Genomic DNA, 23,602 nt, shown 5'->3' on the forward strand with positions numbered 1-23,602 from the left:
AGATAAACACTCTTCGAATCATACGCCAACTCTGATAAAAAAAATTTTTATAAAAAGGCAATAAAATTTAGGTTTTTATTAACTTTTTTTTTCTCACTATTTTTATTACTTTAGTTTCCGACCAATTTTTTCAGGCATTACATATATATAATTCATGAAATATATTAAATTGATATTTGTGGATATATGGATAGGTCACGGTTTGTACTCGGTTGAGAATTACAATTTAATTTTGGTACGGGGGCCACCGGAAAAATAGAAATTCATTTGATGCCTCTGCCCAACCACATTCGCATGTATTTGCTTTCCACGAAATTCATATATTGAACGACCGATTACACGGTACCTATTTACATTCCACACCCAATAACGTGTTAGATTTATATGTGTTTTAAGTACAACGTATTTATAAAAATTGAAGAAATTTTATAAACGCTTAAAATCAATATATAATATTTGATACAATACTTAAAAAGTATGGAACTTGGATGAATAAATTTTATGATTTTATATACAATTTCTATAAACGGTTTCCGGTTTTTATTGGGTGATATATACATATATATATATAAATGAGTAACATGTAGATGCGTGTAAATAAAATATAATTAATCATATACTCTCTCATATACAATTATTGAGAGAACAAAAAATCAGTTCCAAGAAAATGGATCTTGACCATCGCCATGTGATGATCGTTGAATCATGTCCTAACCAAGACAAGGCAACCCACGTTTTATCTCTTCCGTGTTTAGAGTATATAACCTTTATTTATAATACCTATATATACATATATATATCAGTGTATATATCTCGAGATTTACGTTGCCAATGCTTGTAAGCATGTTATAAATTAGATTACGTGTCCTATAATTCATCAATGTTTTGGGTTATTTGTTAATTTTTTTAATAGAGAAACCAGACAAGAATGGCATTTAAAAAAAAAAACTAAATGAATGCTGTTCTGAAAGGGATAATATATTTTTCGAGTTACTATGTGTGCTGCTAATTAAAGTTCTAAATTTAATCATTTCGTGTAAATTGAGTATGGTTAATGACTAACCCGCTGAAGTTGAATGAAATTTAAATATAAATACAAGTTAAGATTTTATAAAATCAGCTTGATAAGATGTAAAGATTTTCAAATCAGAAATCAAATAAAAAGAGATATTGACATACACTACGTAATTCACGTCCATAATTTCGGGTAATCAATGACATGACATTGACATATGTGTGTGTATATATACATATATATAAATTAAATTTTATGTGAGGATGAAACGCATCTTTCTCTTAGACATCTTTTCATCTTTTCCATCATCAGGAACATGGGAACCATCTTTTGTGTTTATTACTTAAAAACATTATTCCATGTTTATGATTCAGAGCCACATGACTCATCATCACATGCCGAAGGACCATCCATATCTCGCTTTCCTCCTTGTATTTTGTCTCCTTTTTTTTTCTTTCTTTATGATATGCTCCATCTATTATTACTTATAATTATTCATCATTAAATCGGAGATTATATAATTAATTTAGCTATGAAAAAAATGCAAAGTGGGTTGGTGCTTGAACTGATGTTTTACTGTTTCACGTGATCATATCATGTGCAATATGATTAATTGATCACTTACGTGATTTTATTAAAGAACAAAATCGAATTAAATCTATATTTTGATACGATTTCACTACAAAACAAAAAACAAAAAATAAATCCAAGGCCCAAAAGTCAATCATATTTTGATTTCTTATTAACCACACTTAATAGACAAGCATGCAGAATATCAGCATTTGGATTGATTTTAAGAAATAATCAGAATAATAGTATGTATGTATGTGTGTATGTATGTATATATATAAGACATTAATACGAAGATTAATAAACTAAGCAAGCAGTTTACATCCCACATGCAATAAATCATATGGCATGAATAAGATTTATTCGATTATACATCCTCCTTTAGTTGATATGCAGTATTATAAGACAACACTTATAGTTTTTTTAGATAACATTAATCAATAAATCTAGGAATGGAATTCAAATTTCAAATAATTAATAGCTGTATAACATTGGACTCCATTATTATCTATCATTGTTTTCTGCATTATTATTTAATAATTAATACTGAATAATGCAATTACATGCACATGCAAAGTCTGTCGTGTTGCTCTCTTTCTATATAACCCAACACTCAGTCAGTCCCTTCTCCTCCATCTCTCCCCAAGACTGAATCTTAAATCTTTTAACACAGAGTAAAACATGACAAGGCAAGTGAAGTTGCCGTTTAGTTCAGTAGTCACCGTCGTTTTGATCTCTGTGATCTCTACCGTCCGATCATGCTACCCGTCAGATCGTACGGCTCTGCTCGCTTTCAAGTCTTCTCTTAGCGAACCAAACCTTGGGATCTTCGACACGTGGACAGAATCCACAGACTGTTGCAAGCAATGGTATGGAATCAGCTGCAACCCGGACTCGGGTCGGGTCACTGACATCTCTCTCCGCGGCGAATCCGAGGACCGGGTTTTTAAAAAAACCGGCCGATCCGGTCATATGACCGGTTCGATTGACCCGGCGGTTTGCGAACTGGTTAGCCTCAACTCCCTCGTCCTCGCCGACTGGAAGGGAATCTCCGGCGAGATCCCGGCGTGCATAACCGCCCTAGCTTCGCTACGAGTCCTCGATCTCGCCGGGAACAGCATCACCGGCGAGATCCCGACAGAGATCGGTAATCTCCGTCGATTCGCCGTCCTCAATCTCGCCGAAAACCGGATGTCCGGCGAGATTCCGCCGTCATTGACGTCACTCTCCGAGCTCAAGCACCTGGAGCTGACCGAGAACGGAATATCTGGCGAGATCCCGTCGGATTTCGGGTCGTTGAAGATGCTGAGCAGGGCGTTACTCGGTAGGAACGAACTCACGGGGTCGATACCGGGTTCGATAGCGGGTATGACCCGGTTAGCGGACCTGGATCTATCCCGGAACCATATTTCCGGTCAAATACCGGATTGGTTGGGCAAAATGAAGGTACTGTCAGTGCTGAATCTCGATGGAAACTCGTTGTCGGGTCAAATTCCGGGTTCATTACTGAGCAATTCGGGTTTGGGAGTGTTGAATCTGAGCAGGAACGGGTTGGAAGGATCCATACCCGACGTATTCGGGTCAAAAACGTACTTCATGGCTCTTGATCTGTCGCACAATAACCTGTCGGGTCGGATCCCGGATTCGTTATCGTCAGCGAAGTATGTGGGCCATTTGGACCTTAGCCATAACAGGCTTTGTGGGCCCATCCCGATGGGCTCTCCATTCGACCATCTGGAGGCGACGTCGTTTAGTGACAACGAGTGTCTCTGTGGTAATCCCTTGAAGACTTGTTAATAACATAAACATGGGTGTGCCGATTTGTTGAAACCGGTTCGGTCCATTTAGTTTCTTGTTGCCTGGTACTAGTTACACCCAAAGTGTTTGTATTTTCTTTTTCTTTTTTATATTTGGAGAATTAAATCTATTTTATGATGGATGGGTTGATGGACTTACAGATCAGTGTATATGAAATATATTATAATTGTTTAAAAAAATGTCGATGTAATTCTAAAAAAATATTTGAAATGTGAAGTGTCTAATAAAAACAATCACTGGTTGGTTGTATCGTTACGATTATAACAATTGTTTATGTTTGTAGGCAAACTTAGTTGATTCCATCGATTGGTTCATGATGTCATCGATCAGTTTTTAATCGTCAGCAACCATAACAAAATTAAAATCTTAAATACCAGATTTGTAGTAAATTGTGATGCAATCATTTAGATTGTAAATGGAATTATCACGAGGCCATTGACTTCAAAACTGTGTTGTTGGATCACGAGAAGAATATAAAGAGATATGCAAATTAATACCAAGAGATATGTTAAGATTATATTAATTAACTTAATTGTCAGTAATCATTGAATTACCAAAAAAAATATTCACAAAGATGGTGTAAATTAAAATTCAAAATCTTATATATTCATGGCATTTGTTGAAAAGTAATCAGAATAAAAAAATCCAAGAGTCTAATTATTTCATGGAACGATTATATTAATAAATTATGAAATCGAAATACGAATATTTGTAATTTTGATTGAAATAACGCCTTTGATATATTAACCAACACATATTAGTGGTTCTTGAAACCCCCTCTAAACCCACCTTTTATATAAATCTTTACCAAAATATTAACCTTCTGCATCCATGAACTAAACGAACACATAATTTTTCGTTCTAAATTGAATTTCAATAAAAAAAAAATTATATTTCGTAATCTCAAAGAATACATAATATAAAAAATTAAATTATACATATCTAACAAATACGAACTAGTTCACGGTTCGAATAACTTAACCATGAGCTCGTTTTAAAGCCCTATCAGTATCTTTGCTACTGCAACTGTTTTTTGTGGCTCTTCCGTTAGTCCAAAGGACACTGCACCACGTCTCATCTTCCATTTTGACGTAACAATTTTATTCGGACATTCATTCAGTTGTTTTGTTTCTATTTGTATTTTTGTGATCATGTCTCCAACTCCAACTCTCAATCCCCCTTTCAATATATTATATTCATATATGTTTCAGTATATATATATATATATAATTTAATATTTCTTGTTAATCATTTTCTATATTTACCCACGCGTGAAAAATATACCTCTTTGTAAAAAATATAAGATTTTCATAGATCAAATAACACACACACACACATATATATATATATGATATGATACATTGATTAGATTTGAAAATATCCTTTTATCTGATTTTTAAGATCTCACAACCCAACCATTTTGGCCCACCCTCCTAAAATTTCCCAAACAATAAATAATTTCAATATAAATCAATACATACATTATTGTTTTGGTTAATAATACGTTTTTTCCTAAAAAAAATGATATTATCACGTTTGGCCGATTTGTATAACAAAAATCAATTGCAACATAATATATAAATTTATTATAATGCCGTTCAATAACACTAATATTGCTCACTATTAAAAGCTCGAAAATTACACCTTAATACGCATACAACCATAGCCGTTGGATCAAGCTTTGCGTTAATGGAGATATCTTACGTCTTGATGCCAACCAAACCAAAAATAAAATAAAATTATGCGAAGCCAATTATCTACTTATCCTATGAAATTGTCTCCCTCGACCATCCATGATTACAAACTAAAGCCATTCCCTCCAATACTTTAAATTAATTTCATCGAATTTATTCTTCTAGTTTATTTATTAATTAATTATTAAAGTTTTCCCTCTGTTGATACATGTGTCTTCATGTCATTGGATGACGCGTATCTGTGAGAAAAGGTAAGTTTCTCGCGAGAAATTGTTTTGGCCCAATAATTACATAATTTCGTGATAATGAGTACAGCGCATGTTGATGTTGTCATCTTTGGGACCCACACCTTTTTATAAAAACTTGTAACTGCACTTTCTAGACATTGTAAATTTACCGTCTCGCCCTCCCATTTCGACCAAAACTACACGCTCATGCCATTTGAGACTATTTCTCTGATCAATCAGCTAAAAACAAAAACCAAAAAAAATTGAAGGGGAAAGTAATTAATCATCAAATCTTAAGCCACAATAATAATCTTTTGGTTTCTCAATCACGAAGCTAAATTTTAATTTAAGAAAAAAAAAAAGAAAGCGAAAAAAGAGGTTTCAGATTTGATCGAACAGAGGAAGAATCAGAAAATCCTTCTGATCTTCGTTACAACACCAACGAAATCGATGTCTCCCGGCATCTCCCTGGCGATTCTCCGACGGAAGATCTTTTTTATCTAACTCGATCTACGAAGAAATGCGACGTTTGAGAGTGTTTCAGATTTGTTCTTGTAATTTCCTTCTGGAGAAAATAATTTAAACCTTGATGATCTTCGCCGCCTTGACGACCGGATTTTCTCTGGCGATCGCTTCACGACCCGCCGCTTTGTAGTCGTAGCTGCAGTCATGGCGGGCTGAGTATCGGTGCTCCGCGCAGAAAAGCTCACCGCAACGGCACCGGAACCCGGTCAATCCGACCTTCCTCCGGCAACCCGAACACCGGTTCACGATTTTCTTCTCCTCCTCCACCGCATCGTTCCCCCGGTTCCGGCTTATTATCACCTTCGCCGCAGAAAGACCCGACCGATCTGACGACGACCGAAGAGCGCTGCATCTCGCCGGTTTCTTCGCTATCAGGCCTCCATCCTTGACACTATTGTTGTTGTTGTTGGCGGCGGCAGCGGAGGGAGGGGATGAGACGGCGGAGGCGGTAGTAGCGTTGAAGCATTTCTGACACATGTTGTTGGTCGCCGGATTTCCGGTGACGCCGCAGTTGTTGACACAAAGCGTCAGGGTGTCCGGTACTTTGACCTCCGTCTCCTCCTTCTCCGTCCTCTGCGCCATGTCCACAATCTACGCCGGCGATTCGAAGATCTCTCTGGATGAAGAATCACGAACGAATTCAAACAATTTGAAAAGAGAGATCGGCGACGGCGAGAGAGAGAGAGGATCTCCTCTGCTATTCTGGAGGAGAGATTTATTTTTAGAGAGAGAAAATGGTCAGAGGTTGGGTTTGAGGAACCGAGAGGTGAGAGAAATGGGGATTTTGAAGGGATTGGGAGGTCGGCGAAGGCGATGGAACATGAGCCTCATAGAGACGCGTATCATTTTAATTTTTCTTTTTCCTCTTTAGTGGATTCGGAAATTACGTAAATATCCCGCGGATTTAAGTTGGGTAGTTTCGTCATTCCAGGTGTTTCTAGATTGGCATCTTACGTGTTTATGACACCATGTCACACATATACATGCATGGTCTACGTTCATTTCCATTTTCTTTTTTTTATTAAAATAATTTTTTATATCGAACATTATTATTTCGGCTAACTAACAATTATGGGTTCCAAATCACATCGAGAATTTAATGCAATAACTATTTTCATATATTGATGATTTTATGTCACTAACCCAAAAATAAATTTATTCCCTGAATTTTTATTATTTCAACTTTTTAGATATGTAAACAAAAAGTATGATACACCTTTTAAAATACACACACATATATGTAAATCATGGCATTAATAAAATTTGTATTCCTACATAATAATAGAATAAAATATTCCACCTGAAAATTTCATAAAAGAAATACAATACACGAGTCAACGTGTGATTGGATTTATGTTACAAAATTTTGGCTGTTGAATGTTTCCACGAGGTGAAATCATTATTTTGAGATATTAGATCTATTGTGATAGAAATCAAAATCTAGAATATCAGCACCAATTCTTTTTCCACAAGATCTAATTTTGACGGGTTTTTACAAGTTGGTCATTTTATTAATCGGCATGACAAATCGTCCGATTAATTACATAACATATATGCGATTAACCATTTATTATTATTATTATGGCAAAACATTTATTTTTTATTTGCAGGAGAGAGAGGGGCCGGCAAAAAGGTGGCAAGGCAAAGGCATGGGAGGAGGAGAAGGGGCAAAATCGGTAATCTACATAATTTTCTATAATAAATAGTCGAAACTTATCTTCTGGACGACGACAGCTTTTTTTCTATGCTCTATTATTGCAAGTAAAAGGCTCTTTTAATACAGTTATTTTATTATGAAGTAATTCCAGAGAACGATAAAAACATGCACCAAAACAAAAGTGCGCATAACAAAGAAATAGTATTTTTTACTAAAAGGATACTTAGATCAACGATACCAAATATACACATGGGGGTTACTCATAAATTTTTAAAGTTTTAACTAATTGGGTTACGAAAATGATAGAAATTGCCTTAATTTATAAAAATTATAAAGTTGAAGAACTTAAGATTTACAAAGTTAAATTACATTAAAAAGTTAAACTTTTTAATTTGTAAAGTACGTAATTTTTATTTTTTATAATTGAGATTGTATCGTTGATCCAAGTATCCTTAGAACAAGGACCCAATTATTACATGGTTTTATTTTTTTATTTTCTATTTTTCACTGAATAACATATGGATGTGTTGGAAATTGTGAGGAATTCTTTCGTTCGTTTGCGAAATCATCAAGCTTTCTTTATTTTTAATTCCGACAAATATCATTAGCTAATTTTTTTTATTTAAAAAGTGAAGTAAAAGCCAAGTTGCGAACAAAGCCATGTTGGGTTGGAAACCGCGACACTGAGGTTAGTTTCGTAATTATACAAGCCGCAGATGGCCCCTTTCTCGGTGGTTAAAATGGTAATTATATCCTTTTTGTAGCCGCCGCCTCTGACCGGCCGAATGCTCCGACGTCGTTTCGTACGAAGCCTATTCGTTTTCTTTTTTTCCACTTTCTTGGCTACTAAATTACGCATGTGTTAAGTTCAGAAGATTATTGACAGTTCAATACAATAATATATTATTTTATGAAAAATATTTATGTTAAACAAAATTAACGGTGATACATAAGATATTTTCGGAGTCTTTGAGTTCGAAGATATATATATATGAAAATACCAAACAAATTAATATGATATATATAAAACACACATATCATGTTATCTTCGAAAACAAACTTTTGATATTTCACATATAAAACACACATATTGAGTTCATGCGCAAAGAAGCAGCAGACAACGCGCTGTCTCTGGATGGCACCTCCTTTATGCCTAGGATTCTCAATTGGGGCGGTCATTACGTTAAAAGAATCGAATAAAGATATTTCGGTTATTAACCGAACCAATGATTGATTGGTTATAAAATTTTAAAACTTGAAATAACCGAATCCAAATTAACTATAACCGATTAATCCGAACCGAACCGTTTCACCCATCCCTAATTGTCAAGGTAATGTTTTTACCATAAATTCCTAGTTTAGTCTACGCGTATGCATTTCATCCCTTCTCGCAACCTTTTTGATTGTTGGTGATTTCGAAATTAGAGTTTAGATGCATATACATGCATCGGTATCCTGATTCAATTTTGTATATGTTGCGCTAATATTGTGATAATATGATATCGATCTGAATACTCCATGGATGTGCAAAGAAATTTTCATTAATCAATCTTTTGAGATTCTTCAATGTTATTTGACGACCAGAAAATTAGATAAAAAAAAGATTTGACATATGTATGAAGCATCAGAGCGGTGGTGATTGTTTTGTCATCTGGACAAAACCACGAACACCATCCCCACAGACAACACGCCAACGCACAAGATCGAAACCCCACGAACACGAACGAACAACAGATTCAAATTCTTCGCGATCTGAAGCGTCAATGTCAGAATCTGCAATCTCCCCATCTCCTCCATCTTCTTGAAGAAATACATGGGCTTCAACGCCCGTCTCATCATCAACGCCATCGCGAACGGGAACCCAAACGCTATACAGCTCTGTATCGTCACCTCCGGCATCGGATCCGACCGAACCGCGTACGATATCCATGCTCCGAGGACCAGCTGCGTCAGTCCCAGTACCGCCATGGCTCTGCTCAGGCTGTAGATGTTCTTCATCATGCCTTCCAGGACTTGTCTCGTCTCCTTCGCCAGCGGCGACATGTCTCGCTCCACTGTCGGTCCTTCGATCTCTTGGTGCTTGAAGTTCTCGTTCTGACTCGGGTACGGGTTCTCCGGTTTCGCGTCTTCTTCTCCTGGTTTCTCCGACGTCGAGAAGTTCCTCAATGACCGTGTTCCAGATCTCATGTCTTCGATCTTCGTGTTGGAGATTAGAGCAGAGAACGATCTGATACGACCCAGATTCGGATTCCCCCATTCGCGGCTCCAAGTGAACGCGATTTGGCGTCCGGATTTAGGGTTTTCACTGAAATCCCGGTGGTTCCTTAAACCAACCGGGAAAACCCCGGGAATCAGAGAAATCGAACGAGACTGGTCAAGATTCCCAAGGCCAAAACTGGGATTCAAGAGATTACCTCGGGAGAAATCGGAGCATTTCGGGCACGAGATTGTACTGACATCACAATCAGAGCTAGGGTTTCGGGGATTCAAGAGAATGGACGAAACGGAGATGGGCTGAGAGCCAAAGGGTTGAAGGAGCTTGGAAGCGAGTCTCCGAGAGATCATCGTTGCCGATTTCAATGGCGCTCTCCTCCTCTCTCGTGGACTTTCGTCGTGAAGACGAGGAAGCTCTGATTAGGTTTTTATTGTTTCAAATGTGCAATCTTTACTGAACCCTTTAAATGAAATATTCGTTTAACCGGAACCGGTTTTGGATTGGTTCGATTTGATTTGACTTAAATTAAATAATATTATCCCAGACGAAAACTAATCATGCTAAAAATTCGGTACTAGTTACAATAGTTATCGAACCACCAAATATTTAAATTTTATTAATTAATCGCACTGATGTGAAGATCAATCACATTAAAAAAATGAAAAAGAATCTCCAATATTATCCATAAAGAAACAATGTCACCATATGATAGCTCGAATCCATTAGCAAAACGCTCGGAACAAAATTAATAAATATAAAATATAAACGAGAGCGGAAATTTTCGGAATGGAATAAACACACACACACATTTTTTTCTTATTTTCCAGATTTGAAATAACGATTTTACTGCAAGAGGTAAGCGACGATGGCGGCGACGGAGGCTCCGAGAACCGGCAAGCCAGCGACGGCGGAGGCTCCGCTGCTTGGACCAGGCGCCGGCGCCGGAGATGCAACTTCAGCAGCGACGGCGCTCACCGAGACGGCGGCGAGAATGACGGCGGCGGCGATCTTCTTCATCTCCATTGTCGCTCTTTTTTGGGGTGTTTGGAAACAGGGATAAAACTAACCTGGAATAGAACAAAATTTAAGCGGGGAGAGTTTTTCTTTCTTGTAGCCAAACACGCCTGTCGATTGTTCTTTTTACTTCTGCTGCTTCACCCAAGGGTGGAGTTTTTTTATAGTGGCTGGTTGCGAGCGATAGTTCCGGGATCTTGCATATATTTTATTTAAATAATAATATTAATACTACTAATAATAATAATTTTAATTTTCGGCGCCGGTCGTGATGCCACGTTGGAATAGCGAAGAAAGGGCCCAATCATGGTTGGCAATTTGGTGATTAAGACTTGTGCTAGGTAATTAGTTATCTTAATTAAGGATTTTTTTCGGTAAAGTATCTTAATTTAAACAATTATTAATGAAAAAAATATCAGTTTCTAATACCTGGCAATTGATACTTATATTTTTAATATCTTCCTGATAAATCAAATCTGATTTGTGAAAAAAAATCCAATGCAAACATTAATTTTTTTTTTTTTTTTTTTTGTTGAATACATTAATTTTTCTCCATTTCACAATATGATTTTCTTACTTTATATCTTTCTTCACATCTTGTTTAAGTTTGGAATAATATAATATTTTTTCCCAAAATATATATATATAATCGTTAATTTTGTAATCATTTATTTTATATTTAAAATGTTCTCCTTGGTGTTTTTGTTCCCCTATATAAGTTTAAAATTTGTGAAAAACAATACAAGTTCAATATTTTGTTTTTTTCCCTTTATTTATTTGTCCTTCAAGTTTTAGACCCTTGACATGAAAAATCAAAGGCAGATATGGCACAATCGAGACCATCTAACACATTTTTTTTTGTCTCTCAAAACATTGCACAAAAAATCTATGAATTTAAAAACAAATGAAATACTTAATCAACATTCTAATCCATGAACTTACAATTCTCCATTTTCTATTCCATAAATTATTGTGATGACATTGCCTATGCTGCAAAAAGAAAATTTATTGTACTATTTAATTATGATAAATATTAATATTTTTTTAATAATTTTCAGTATTTTTTACATGTAAGAAGGAGAAATTCAAAAAATGAATGTTGTAAGCGAATTAAAAAGGAATAAAATTACAAGTTTATGATGTTGTCAGTGTATTTCATTTTATCATATGCTTGGTCTTGCACGGTAACTTCCATTGTTCTTGTTCTGATCTTTTTTTTTAAAAATCTTTTATATGCATTTCATTAATTGATCTTGCGTTACATTTTATATTTTCTTTTTATAACTCCCCTTCTTTTCTTTGTTGCTATACGGGCTTTGCTTATTTCTATTTTTTATTTTATTTTATGAATCATTCCCACTTCAAATCATTTTTATCAAAATTACCGTAAAAATTCCAAGAGACGAACAAATGAAAACATTGATCAAATTAAATTTGATAATTCCCAAAAACATTACATAAGCAATTTTTGTTCCTTCTTCAGCTCTCTCCGAGCCTTGTTTAGCATGACACTCACTGCAAGAAGTAAGCGACGACAGCGGCAATGGAGGCTCCGATCACCGGCAAGCTACCGACGGCGGAGGCTCCGCTGCTTGGGCCCGGAGCCGGCGCCGGAGAAGCCATGTCAGCGGCGACGACGCTGACGGAGGCGGCGGCCAGGATGACGGCAACGGCGATCTTCTTCATCTCCATTATTCCTCTGCTTTTTATCTGAGCGGCGTGTTTGGACGAGGGGATAAAATTATCCTCAGATGGTGTAATATGCCAAACACGCCTCTTTTTTTTGCCGCCTGAGAAATGTGGAGAGGGCGAGAAGGTATTTATAGGGGAAAGGCAAAGGGTATTTTTGGGAGGATGATTTGCAAAATAAGGGAGGGCGAAGGGTTGTCATCGGATATTGTCATGTCTGGAAAGCGAAGAAACAGCCAATTTCGTTGGTTGTCATTTGTTGATTAAGTCATGTGGTTAGTATTTTTTGTATCCTCTTGAAAATAATTAAATTCCATTTCATCCTTTAAAGCTATTTATTTCTTTTCTAAATCATTTGTCATATAAAAAAACGACTATTTTATTGTTGGAAATACTAAAAGTTAGTAGTTTCCTTTAAAAAAATATTTAATTGGAAATACATTTTAAAAAACATCGATTGATGATAAAACTGTGGGAATTTCAGAAGCTTCAAACCCCATAACTTGGCATAATTGGATGGGCCTGGGGCCGTTAATTATGGGCTTTAAAGAGGCCCAATAACCGTAATCTCTGTTCTCGGTAGATAGATCCAGAACGCACCTTCAGGTTCTCTGTCTCAAGAGTCCAACATTGCAGCTACTGACCGTTTCTTCTAAGGTTTGATTTTCATCTCCCAAAATTGGACGTTTTTGGTTATGAAATTGAAGTTGTAGGGTTTACCGATTCCGTTAGAAATTATAAAATAATTATAATAATTGGATGCGGAATTAATTTATGAATTTTAATACGGTGTTAAATCGTTAAGATGCAGAATTAAATGGTTAAGCATTACTAATAGCCAATGATATCTCAATTTATGTCAGAGTTGCTTGAGGAAAGATGTCTCAAAAATTTTCCGTTATTGATAGTTGATACTCTCGTTTATGTTCATTTTTGTATCAATGCTGATTTTCTCTCTCTACTTTGTTGTCGATTATAATTTATTTATTTATTTATTTATTTTACGATATAATTATATCTACCGGGGAAAATGTGAACAAGGCTCACTTGGACGTCAAGATTGAAGCGTTGGGTTGTTCCTCAACCCAAATCTTTTAGTCCCACCTGTCTCGCAACGACTCTCGACCTATTTTATTTCCATTTTTTTTATAATAATTAAGAATGAAATTAAACTTTCACATGCTTTCAGTTTGTTTTTTATTTTGTTAATAATGTTTACAACTTCCTTGTCACACGGAAAGATAGAAATTTCACACAACTGTATCTTCATTTTAAAAAGTTAAAGAAAAAAATACCAAATTTATAATTGAAAAATCAAAATTATTTGATAGTTTTAACAAACAACTATCAATTGGTGGAGAAACAAAATCAAAGATTCTAAATATAAAATACTATGTAATTTTGTTTTCAGATCTCAATTATATTGTAATCCAATCAATTTTAGATTTTACTTTTCCCATTTTATAAAAAAATATCAATTTCTATTCATTTAATTTTCTTATATTAATTTAACTTGAATTCGTTTTGCAAAAAAAAAAAATTAATGGTATAATTTATACCGTTGTTGAAAATATTTAATTTAGATTAAAATTATTTAATTAATGCTTTAGATTTATTAGTATCTTTTACTTTTCCTTAAACTAATAATGCAATTTTACCGTTGAGAAATTGAAAGTATTGATGGATATGAACGCTGGAGGAAAAGCAAAGACATTACACGCGGCCCGCGTGGACTCGAACCGTCTACGCGGGGTCCACGCGCCTTATGAATTCATTGATTATTAAATATTTTAAATATTTTTCTCAATCAAAATATATAAAAAAAAAGAAGAAAACCCTAAACCTCTCTCCCCCCTATAAATGCGCCACATGACCACTCATCATCTCCACCCCCAGTTCACCAACAAATTCCACAAACCCAGTAATCCTCTCCATCTCTAACCTCTCTGTATTCCATCTCTGCTGCTATTCAGAACAAATGGCCGGATCCAACATCTTCTTCGCCGCCGTTCTCGTCTCTCTCATGACGGTCTTCTCCGTCGTTGCGGTCTCCGCTCAAGATCTGTCTCCGTCGCCTGCTCCTGCTCCCGACGCCGGTGCTGGATTCTCCATCGGTGCTCCTGGCGCTGTTATCTGCTCTTCTCTGCTCTTGTCTCTCGTCGCTCTATTGAGGAACTGAGTCGAGTCGTTCGACTCGGGTTGGATCGATCCATTATTCTTCTGTTGATATTCTCGGAATTTCACCTATTTCATCCATTATATGACGAGATGTGTTCCATGCATAGGGGTTTTAACCCTAATAACCCACTTGGGTCGCAGCAATTTCAGGGTACACCACCGAAAAAAAAAAAATTTGCGACCTTATTACGACTAATATATAACTAATATACAACTAAAATAAGAGTAGTTTATTAGTCGTAATAAGTTATATATTAGTTATATATTAGTCGTAATAAGGTCGCAAATTTTTTTTTTTTTTTCGGTGGTGTACACTGAAATTGCTGCGACCCCAAGTGGGTTATTTGAGTAATATTTCCCCATGCATATGTTCTTCTTGACGGGGTTGAGGGTTTGATGACGGTGGATTATTGTTTTTCGGTTGATTATTTTGTATTGCTTCATTTATTTATACAGAAATAAAGACGTTTATTTATACAATTCATACATCCGTTTATATATATATATATTAATAGTTATTCCTATATTCATTTTTGAAATATATCGTTTTATATACTTTATGTTAGATTTTATGGTAAATCACTAGGGAGTTTATTATGCTGCTCACTCAAAACTCTGAATTTGCAGAACGTGGACGAACAGAAGCCGACATAAATTATACTAATTTAGTGTTAAGCTATAATATTGTATTATTAGTTGTTTTTGTGTTATTTATTTGGGTATTCCGAGACCGAATCAATTATTTGGTGAAATATTCTAAATACCTAAAATATTATAATTTTTGTAGATCAAATTTGCAATTACAAATAATTACTCACAAGAGATTGTAAATGTGTAATGTGGGCTTTGTGGAGTAGGCTGAATTCATCAAAACCCATATGGCCCATCCTTCAAATTAAAATCTAATTTGGTTCATATTTAATATGTATGCATAATTTAGAGAAAAATTGATGAAATTATAATTTCAAATCTTTCAAACACAAATGAACTCGACGGAAAGAATGACAAGAAAGGAGATGCACGGTGGAAAGTTAGATTTGATGGAAGATTTTATCTAGGAAAGAGATGGGGGGAAATGTTTTTGTATAAGATAAAAAGAAAAAAAAAATTTAAATTCGATTTCTTTAGTATAGTTTGCAAATTGAGTTTTTGTTTTGGCACATATAACGAACCCCATTAATTTATCCAATCAAACTATTTAAAACTTGAATAAAATGTAATTGATATGTATGTATGTATGTATGTATGTATGTATGTATAGTGTTAGGTTTTGTCATTTAAAACTCCAAAGATAAGGTTTCTTCTCCATTGTGCTACTCACGTTCTTCCCAAACAAAACCGTATCTTGCCCTATAAAACCCTAACGTCAAATCCAAAACCACAAAAAGCAACATCCAAGAGTTTCTAACAGGAGGAATAAATGGCTTCTCTCAATTCATACGCGGCCGCAGCCTTGGCCTTCGTGGCCATTACGCTCTCCTCAGTGGTCACGGCCTCGGCCCGATACTACTGGACAGAGTCCTCCGGTTCACAAACGAGGGGAGCCGCCGCTGCAACGGCCGCATTGTTCACGGGGATGTCGATGATAATGATCATCTCTTCTCTCTTCGTTTCCGGGCTCTCCATCTTCAGGTCGTAGAACCAAAATCCAATCTCAATCTCAGAAGCTTCTCCTCTGTCCACCGTCATCTTGTCCGAATAATGAAAAGACCTGCTCTGTTCCTGTTGTTTTTCCTCCCTAAACTCCCCATGTATATACACACATACACACAATGAAAAACTATATAGCATCTCATATCTCATTGCATTTCACAGGATTGTTTGTACAAGAATCTACATGATGCTACAACACCACACATGATTTGGTTCTTGGTTATTTCAGAACTCAGAAGTATATGGGTGAAAAAAAATAACACCCGTTCAAACAAAAAAAAGAACTACTCCTTCAGAAATCTTTATCACAAGCAATTTCTTGTACTCCCTTATCTCCTTGGTCCTCCTCCGGTTCCTATCGACAAGGCCCTGCACTTCTTCTAGCATCAGAAAAGTAGTTCGAATCAGAAAAAACAGATCATCCACAGAAATTCAAGCAAGAACAGGGAGACAAAAAAGACACCCAGGAGATCTGCTTCACCTCATTACAGGATTCTGTCGAAACCCCGGAAAAATCAAATGAGGATTTGCATATGCAAAACGTCTTCATGCTACAAGCACCTGTGTTCTGCGTTGAAAATTGTCCGTTTGTCGAAAAGATCACGAAGAGAAGGGAATTAGCCGTATCTAACATTTCCATGCAGCATTCATCATCTCAAAGAATTCGAGTACGAACAGGGCGCTGCAAGGTATCATCGAAATTGTGCAGAGAAGTTGAGCACTTACATTGAAATGTCTAAATGGTGCTCAAAATTTAAATACGCAGGTCACCAAGAAAGTCTGATAACCTGAAAATATATTATCACAATCATAACCAACAAAGTTACAAAACTATATAAGTAAGGAATCATGATTGAGGCCATTCATGGGAGAAAACGAAAAGCAGCAACGAGAAAAGGAGACCTTATATTATCTGCTATCACAATCTCTCCGTCTTGAGACCCAAGATGCCGGAGAACAACTTCTTCCAGCCGCCCATCGGGGTACGCATGCTAGTAATGCCCAGATAAAGTTATAGAAATCATCACAAAACCCAAGTGTGATTTGGTAAATGATGAGGAAAAGGAAATTTTCTTACTCATACCTTGTAGAAACAGCTGGTACCAAATGGACAAGTGCCATTTCCAAAGTTAAAATGCTTGCAATCGATTGACCTGCAATATTGGAACATAGAAATGTACAACCCGACCATGTAATCATCAAATTTTCCATTTTTTTCCGATTAGAGCCAAATGGAATATGAAAACAAAGAGATCAAAGCTTCTGGTTGACGAACTCTAAGATCGTGCATAAAGCAAAAATTGCATGATGATTAGTAGTATACCTGAGTTTTGCCTTATAAGTGTTGATTATTTCATTCTTCTCTTCGGGAGTGGAATACCACACCACACTCGGTACAACAAAATATGAACGTTTGCGACATATAGGGCAAGCTCTCAATGTGTTGTTCACGTCCATTCCCGAGACAGGGGCACTACTGCGCCAGTTACGGATGCACTGTATGCAGAATGGATGATCACACTCTGTCAGCAGACCAAATTTCCTTTCGGCTGGAGTTGGCTTCGACAATACACGGTCAAGACACACACTGCACTCGATATCCTGGCTGTGTTTCAAAGCCTCGACATGCTTCTGCTTCTTCTCACATTCTTTCGTATGTTCTTCTCTTTCTTCGGGTCTGAAAGGATGCAAGCAATTCTTTCCACATGTCGGGCAGAGGTCTCCATGAATATGAGGACAGCGGTCTCCTCGCTGGCAGTCACCTGCCGCAGCAAACGAGCAGATGGGTCTGTCTCTTGGTTGGACATCAATCCTGGGGGCCGAAGCATCTTCCTTTTCCCATCCGCAATCAACACCATTTTGCAGATTCCATGCTGGTTCCGTAGGCGTGAAGAGAGAGCTATGCTCCGCTGAAGCAGGACCCAGCTGAGAGGAGCGAGCTACAGGCTCAGAATCTGAGCTGAGAGGCCGCCGCGGAATGTTCCATGCCGATGACGAAGAGGATAGTGACTGAGAAGCGTTGACATGTTCATATCTGCATCTACTTCCATAGGAACAGATCCCTTTCTGATAGAATGAGCAAATCTATAACGGCAAAAAAACCCATCAATCCTTTCATGAACATGTTTCATTCAATCGTACAATAAAATGAAAATTCATGGAAGAAAAAAGGGAAGAAATACAAAAGAGATTACATTACATTTCTCGCCGAACCATTCAAGTCATGGGAATATTCACAGTGTTCCCCTTTCAAGCACGCGCCTTGGATGAAGAACTTGCAGAGAATCCTGAAAAGACAAAAGTAACGATGAAGACCACAAATCAATCAAATCATGCGCTTCTACTCCTCCGTTTTCCCATGTTTCCAGAACAAAATTTTCCTCGATCAGTGAGATTCAAGACTAACAGAAACCGAAGAACAGAATTCACCAACACGCACAAAAAAAAAAAACAAACCCAACATCCAAGGTTCGATCAGAATAGTCAGAAGAAAGCAAAAGGTGACTAAAATCAAAAGGGACCCAAAAAACGGATCGGAATGCGAGAGCAAAAACTATTGTCCGAAAGCAAAACTGAATCGAGAAACAGATTCTGAATCAGAAGAAAAAATAATCTTTGTCGGAGAAGAAATAGGAGGAAATTAGGAAGAAGAGGTCCACTGGATCTTTCTGGGGACGAAAACCAGAGAGAGAGAGAGAGATTTTCTACGGTTTTCAATTTCCGGCGGTCGAGGTTAGATAGAGAAACACCATCTGGTTTTCTCGTCATTCCACATATTTTATCTAAAAATTACTAAACTAACCCTTTTATTAATGGGCCGGCCCAATATAGTTGTCGTTCAGCTGCCCGATTCCAGTTCTTGTGAAGGACCCAGAGTGGATGACGTTTCAATTTTTGTTTAGATTTTTTTTCCCAACCTCTTGTTAAAATTTCATATTTTTTTCATATACTTCGAAAATCTCTTGAAAAATTTCCCAACCTCTTAGCCAAGTCGGTTTAATTATTTTAGAATTCTGGTATCTTCCTAATTATATATACACACAAATTTAATTTTTTTTTCCCGATGTTCTATTAGTCCAAGTATGGCGTAATTCATACATATACACAATCATTCATATGGGTTCACTATATAGCTAAACATGAAAGATAAAATAAATTTTGATGACAATCAACAGGGGATTAGCTCAAATGGTAGAGCGCTCGCTTTGCATGCGAGAGGCACGGGGTTCGATCCCCCGCATCTCCATCTCTTTTAATATTTTCCCTTTTTTTTGGCCATTTTATTTTGGGCCAAGAGATCTTGGAGGAAAGGTCCATACAATATGTGAACGCAGAGGGCCTACTCCTAGCCCACTGAACAAAAAAACTTATCTTCAATATTAAGAATCATTATTGTTTGGGCCTAATACCAATAATTAATATATGGGCCTAAACCCATTATTTATACTCCTCTGCTTTACAGCAACAGCGTGGAAAGAGGCGGAGTAAGAATATTCAAAAGTCAAACTTTGCATCATTGACTCTCTGTGACAACAACCACAACAATAATGAAAAATAGATCACAAACCAAAAGGATTGTTCGTCGGCTACTTATTATTGACCAGTCAAATTGCGATGGGACAACATGTTACATTATATATATTAAGCTAATGGAAGGTGAAAAAGCCACTTCGCGAGGATATTATTCTTCCATTACAACAAAAATAACTTGTTTTTTTAACTCACGCATATATATATTTTAGGAATTATGATTATTCTCTCTTCCAATACTCAATATTATATTTAGTTAATCTAACATTTATTTATCTTTGACATCGATTATTGAAACAAAATTACGAAAACTATACTGTAAATATCAAATTTATATTAATACGTAATTATTGTTTTTTTTTTCTGTTGGGACAGCTAATTATTTGACCTATATAGAGCCATGTATAATTATTTGTCTATTATAAAAATGATAAAAAAAAATTGTATAAAATCCGTTGGACTTGATTAATAAAGAATATCTCTTGAATAATTGCACCAAGTGTTGTGGTGTTGACATTGTACTATTTTTTCCTAAAATTCGAATGTCTTTGTGATGTTTGATTCGTATTATCTTTTATCATTTCTGAATATTTGAAACTTGAATAGCTTTAAATGTTACTATAATAATTGCTTATATATATATATATAACAATGTAAATGATAGCCATATAATACAATATCATAACGTTGATTCCGAAAAGTTGATAGACGATAAAATGAAATACAATACAGCAGCATTTTTCTAACAAGATTGAAATAGGAAATACAATTTCTTTGAGGGAAAATTAATATCGATTTTACCTAAAAGGAAAATAAAAAATAATATCTCGCCTGAAAAAGGGAAAATATAATATACTTACCTCGTCAGGCTTAAAATAAAATATTCCATAAAACTAACAAAACGTCACCGTTTGGACAGTTGCCTCATCATTCCCCAATCGCATTCTCCCAGTTTTTAAGAGCGCGGAGTTGGCAAGATCAACGGTCGGTAGAAGAGTCAAATATTCCAAACCCTAGATTGTTTCCAAAAGTAATTATCATCAACGGCTAGAAACATCAACTTCTCCAGGTTTTAGATCCAACGGCTTTATACTGCAGCACACGGTATACCAACGTAACACAAGATTATTCCCTCAAAAGTTGAGACCCTACTTCAGGAGCCAATAAAAGGCTTAACAATCGTTCTTTCCAACGCTCACCTCTTCACCACAGAAAAATCTCGCTCCAGGAATTGCGCGTACCCATCGATCGCGTCAAAGGTAAGCAACGTTTCTCTCAGATCCTGTGTTTTTTGGTTTAAATTTCCTCGTTGTTCGTCTCTGGTGTTTCCGATATAATATCTGTTGATCTTTTTCCCTTTTCCAGATCTAAAAAGGTGAAATGAGAATGCTTTTGTTTTGGTGTTTTAGATCTGGATTGTTTTTGGTTTGATGAATATGAGTTATTCGTTTTCTTGGACCGGTTTGAATCTAGGTCCTGGTTTGAGTTTGGTTGCGTTTCCTCGGTGTGGTGAACTAGATCTGTGAAATGATTTAGATCTTTTTCACATGTGCGTATCGTTGATTTACTAAGTGATATTGGATCTGTTGTCGTGGATCTCTGTATTGAGAGTTATGTATTCTTTGGAAAGTCGGTGCCGCGGCTTTCTACTGTTCGATTCGTGATCTGTGTTCTCCGACATGTATTGAGTTGTTTTTGATGTTTGATCAACACTCGTGTTGGAAATCTTGATATGATGATGTTTGTTTGGTTTTATCCAGATCTCACGATTTACTGCGACGTTTCTCCCATATTAGTTTTTTATTAGCCTCTCACGCGATGTGCGAACTGTCAAATGTGCAGTGTCAACTTTAAGTGATGAATTGGAATTGGTTCATGAGATTTGGAATTGTTAATTGGATGAGGCTGATAAAAGAACGCATGGCAGATATGACTTTGGCTAGATATTCTTATTTGTTATTTTCTTGTCCGCGTTGATGTTTTTTGTCTGGGAGAATTCTATTGAACATTTCCTGCATATAGGTTCAATCTATCGCATGCCAATGCCTTCTTCGTGGTTTGGCATATGCCTGATTTTTCACTAATGCCCGTTTATTCTTGCAGAGGTCAAAATGGTTGATCAGGTTCAGCACCCTACTGTCATGCAGAAGGCTGCCTGCCAGTTCCTGAGGTCCAGCGTTTCTCAGGACATTAATGCTTATGATGGGGCTTTCCAGAGGCCTTCTATGCACCAAAGGCGTGCTGCATATGGAAACTACTCCAATGCCGCATTCCAATACCCTCTTGTCCCCACAAGCCGGGTCGCATCAACTGCTTCCCCGGTGTTTGTCGCAGCTCCATCAGAAAAAGGGCTGTAAGAGAATGTTGACATTATGTTGCCACCAAAAGTATCTTTGCTATTGATTTCCTGATGGGTGGTGTTTCTGCTGCTGTGTCGAAGCCCGCTGCCGCTCCCATCGAGCGTGTCAAGCTTTTGATCCAGAACCAGGATGAGATGATCAAGGCCGGCAGGCTTTCTGAACCCTACAAGGGTATTGGTGACTGTTTCAAGAGGACAACGCAGGAAGAGGGAATTGTTTCATTGTGGAGAGGAAACACTGCCAATGTCATCCGTTACTTCCCCACTCAGGTTGGTGAATTATGCCATCTGTTTGTCACATTTGAGATCACCAAGGACTGTATCTCACTAATCCCTCTCTCTCTCTTTATCTCACTCCTCAGGCCTTGAACTTTGCGTTCAAAGATTACTTCAAGAGGCTCTTCAACTTCAAGAAAGACAGGGATGGCTACTGGAAGTGGTTCGCCGGCAACTTGGCCTCTGGAGGTGCAGCTGGTGCGTCATCCCTTCTCTTCGTGTACTCCCTTGACTATGCCCGTACCCGTCTGGCCAACGATTCCAAGGCTGCCAAGAAGGGAGGTGAGAGGCAGTTCAACGGTCTTGTCGATGTATACAAGAAGACCCTCAAATCCGACGGTATTGCTGGACTCTACCGTGGGTTCAACATCTCCTGTGTCGGTATCATCGTCTACCGAGGTCTCTACTTTGGTCTGTACGACTCTATGAAGCCCGTCCTCCTCACTGGAGACCTCCAGGTTTGTTTGTTTTTAAACACATTACTCCGATTTACCCCTCATCTAGGGGGGTGTCCATCATAGGGTTTCTGTTTGGGTTCCTGTTTGGTTATTTCAGTTTTAGATAAACTAGAACAATTTGGTTTGGTTTTGGATTACAGGATAGTTTCTTCGCCAGCTTTGCCCTCGGGTGGCTCATAACCAACGGAGCGGGACTGGCATCATACCCAATTGATACGGTCAGAAGAAGAATGATGATGACATCGGGTGAAGCTGTGAAGTACAAGAGCTCACTCGACGCCTTTGGGCAGATACTGAAGAACGAGGGAGCGAAATCGCTCTTCAAGGGAGCAGGTGCCAACATCCTCCGTGCCATTGCAGGTGCCGGAGTTCTCGCCGGTTACGACAAGTTGCAGCTCATTGTCTTCGGCAAGAAGTACGGTTCTGGTGGTGCCTAAGTTTGCACAAAGCACCCAAGCCATTTTGAAGATGTTGATGAAATCTTGTCTTTTTTTGTTCTCTCTAGATTTATGGGTTTTTATCAGAAATAATTAATAATTCATGTTTAGGAGGAGGTTATGCCACACTTTCCTTCGAACCTTATTATATTTAAAAAAAACGATTTTGGGATTAGGAGCTGTTTTTGTTTGACGATGAGGAAATTGTTATTTGTTCTCGAGATCTACACCTCTTTTGGTGCGTTCTTGTTCGTTTCTTGAAATCATTTGGATGCAGTTGAGCTAT

General features: G+C 37.0%; 5 protein-coding genes across 6 annotated transcripts; 2 read left to right on the plus strand and 3 right to left on the minus strand.

Moving 5' to 3' along the window:
- Positions 1-2,202: 2,202 nt before the first annotated feature.
- Positions 2,203-3,542, plus strand: LOC104826670 (DNA-damage-repair/toleration protein DRT100). The gene has a single exon (XM_010559486.2). It carries the CDS (start codon positions 2,267-2,269, stop codon positions 3,380-3,382), a length of 1,116 nt encoding a protein of 371 aa, XP_010557788.1. The 5' UTR covers positions 2,203-2,266; the 3' UTR covers positions 3,383-3,542.
- A 2,043-nt stretch (positions 3,543-5,585) lies between these two features.
- LOC104826671 (zinc finger A20 and AN1 domain-containing stress-associated protein 5-like) lies at positions 5,586-6,656 on the minus strand. The gene has a single exon (XM_010559487.2). It carries the CDS (start codon positions 6,429-6,431, stop codon positions 5,904-5,906), a length of 528 nt encoding a protein of 175 aa, XP_010557789.1. The 5' UTR covers positions 6,432-6,656; the 3' UTR covers positions 5,586-5,903.
- Positions 6,657-9,027: 2,371 nt separating this feature from the next.
- On the minus strand, positions 9,028-10,036 carry LOC104826673. Its single transcript, XM_010559488.1, has 2 exons — positions 9,921-10,036; positions 9,028-9,829 (listed from the first exon to the last, which is right to left on the minus strand). The coding sequence occupies exons 1-2, from the start codon at positions 9,938-9,940 to the stop codon at positions 9,154-9,156; spliced, it is 696 nt and encodes a 231-aa protein (XP_010557790.1). The 5' UTR covers positions 9,941-10,036; the 3' UTR covers positions 9,028-9,153.
- Positions 10,037-16,375: 6,339 nt separating this feature from the next.
- LOC104827426 (E3 ubiquitin-protein ligase makorin-like) lies at positions 16,376-18,575 on the minus strand (the record flags this gene model as incomplete). The annotated part of the gene is made up of 7 exons (XM_010560599.1): positions 16,376-16,635; positions 16,737-16,823; positions 16,982-17,043; positions 17,159-17,247; positions 17,340-17,409; positions 17,580-18,340; positions 18,456-18,575. Coding segments are annotated over 5 exons (1,074 nt in total), but the record flags the coding sequence as incomplete, so codon positions are not given.
- Positions 18,576-20,951: 2,376 nt separating this feature from the next.
- On the plus strand, positions 20,952-23,534 carry LOC104826674 (ADP,ATP carrier protein 2, mitochondrial-like). 2 transcript variants are annotated; one of them, XM_010559489.2, is made up of 5 exons: positions 20,952-21,045; positions 21,890-22,139; positions 22,172-22,415; positions 22,508-22,879; positions 23,020-23,534. In XM_010559489.2, the coding sequence occupies exons 2-5, from the start codon at positions 21,898-21,900 to the stop codon at positions 23,314-23,316; spliced, it is 1,155 nt and encodes a 384-aa protein (XP_010557791.1). In that variant the 5' UTR covers positions 20,952-21,045; positions 21,890-21,897; the 3' UTR covers positions 23,317-23,534. The 2 variants fall into 2 exon arrangements, with proteins under 2 accessions (XP_010557791.1, XP_010557792.1); XM_010559490.2 differs by lacking the exon at positions 20,952-21,045 and adding an exon at positions 21,143-21,161.
- Positions 23,535-23,602: the final 68 nt, after the last annotated feature.

This window comes from Tarenaya hassleriana, unplaced genomic scaffold, assembly GCF_000463585.1.
Source record: "Tarenaya hassleriana unplaced genomic scaffold, ASM46358v1 Cleome5, whole genome shotgun sequence".
In the NCBI taxonomy this organism is placed as follows: Eukaryota; Viridiplantae; Streptophyta; class Magnoliopsida; order Brassicales; family Cleomaceae; genus Tarenaya; species Tarenaya hassleriana.

Coding starts and splice junctions, on each gene's coding strand:
- LOC104826673 (XM_010559488.1), bottom strand. CDS start 9,940: ATGCTCCGATTTCTCCCGAG. Junction 9,830..9,920: donor ATGCTCCGATTTCTCCCGAG/GTAATCTCTTGA, acceptor GGTTGGTTTAAG/GAACCACCGGGATTTCAGTG.
- LOC104826670 (XM_010559486.2), top strand. CDS start 2,267: ATGACAAGGCAAGTGAAGTTGCCGTTTAGTTCAGTAGTCACCGTCGTT.
- LOC104826671 (XM_010559487.2), bottom strand. CDS start 6,431: ATGGCGCAGAGGACGGAGAAGGAGGAGACGGAGGTCAAAGTACCGGAC.
- LOC104826674 (XM_010559489.2), top strand. CDS start 21,898: ATGGTTGATCAGGTTCAGCACCCTACTGTCATGCAGAAGGCTGCCTGC. Junction 22,416..22,507: donor TCCGTTACTTCCCCACTCAG/GTTGGTGAATTA, acceptor CTCACTCCTCAG/GCCTTGAACTTTGCGTTCAA. Junction 22,880..23,019: donor TCCTCACTGGAGACCTCCAG/GTTTGTTTGTTT, acceptor TTTGGATTACAG/GATAGTTTCTTCGCCAGCTT.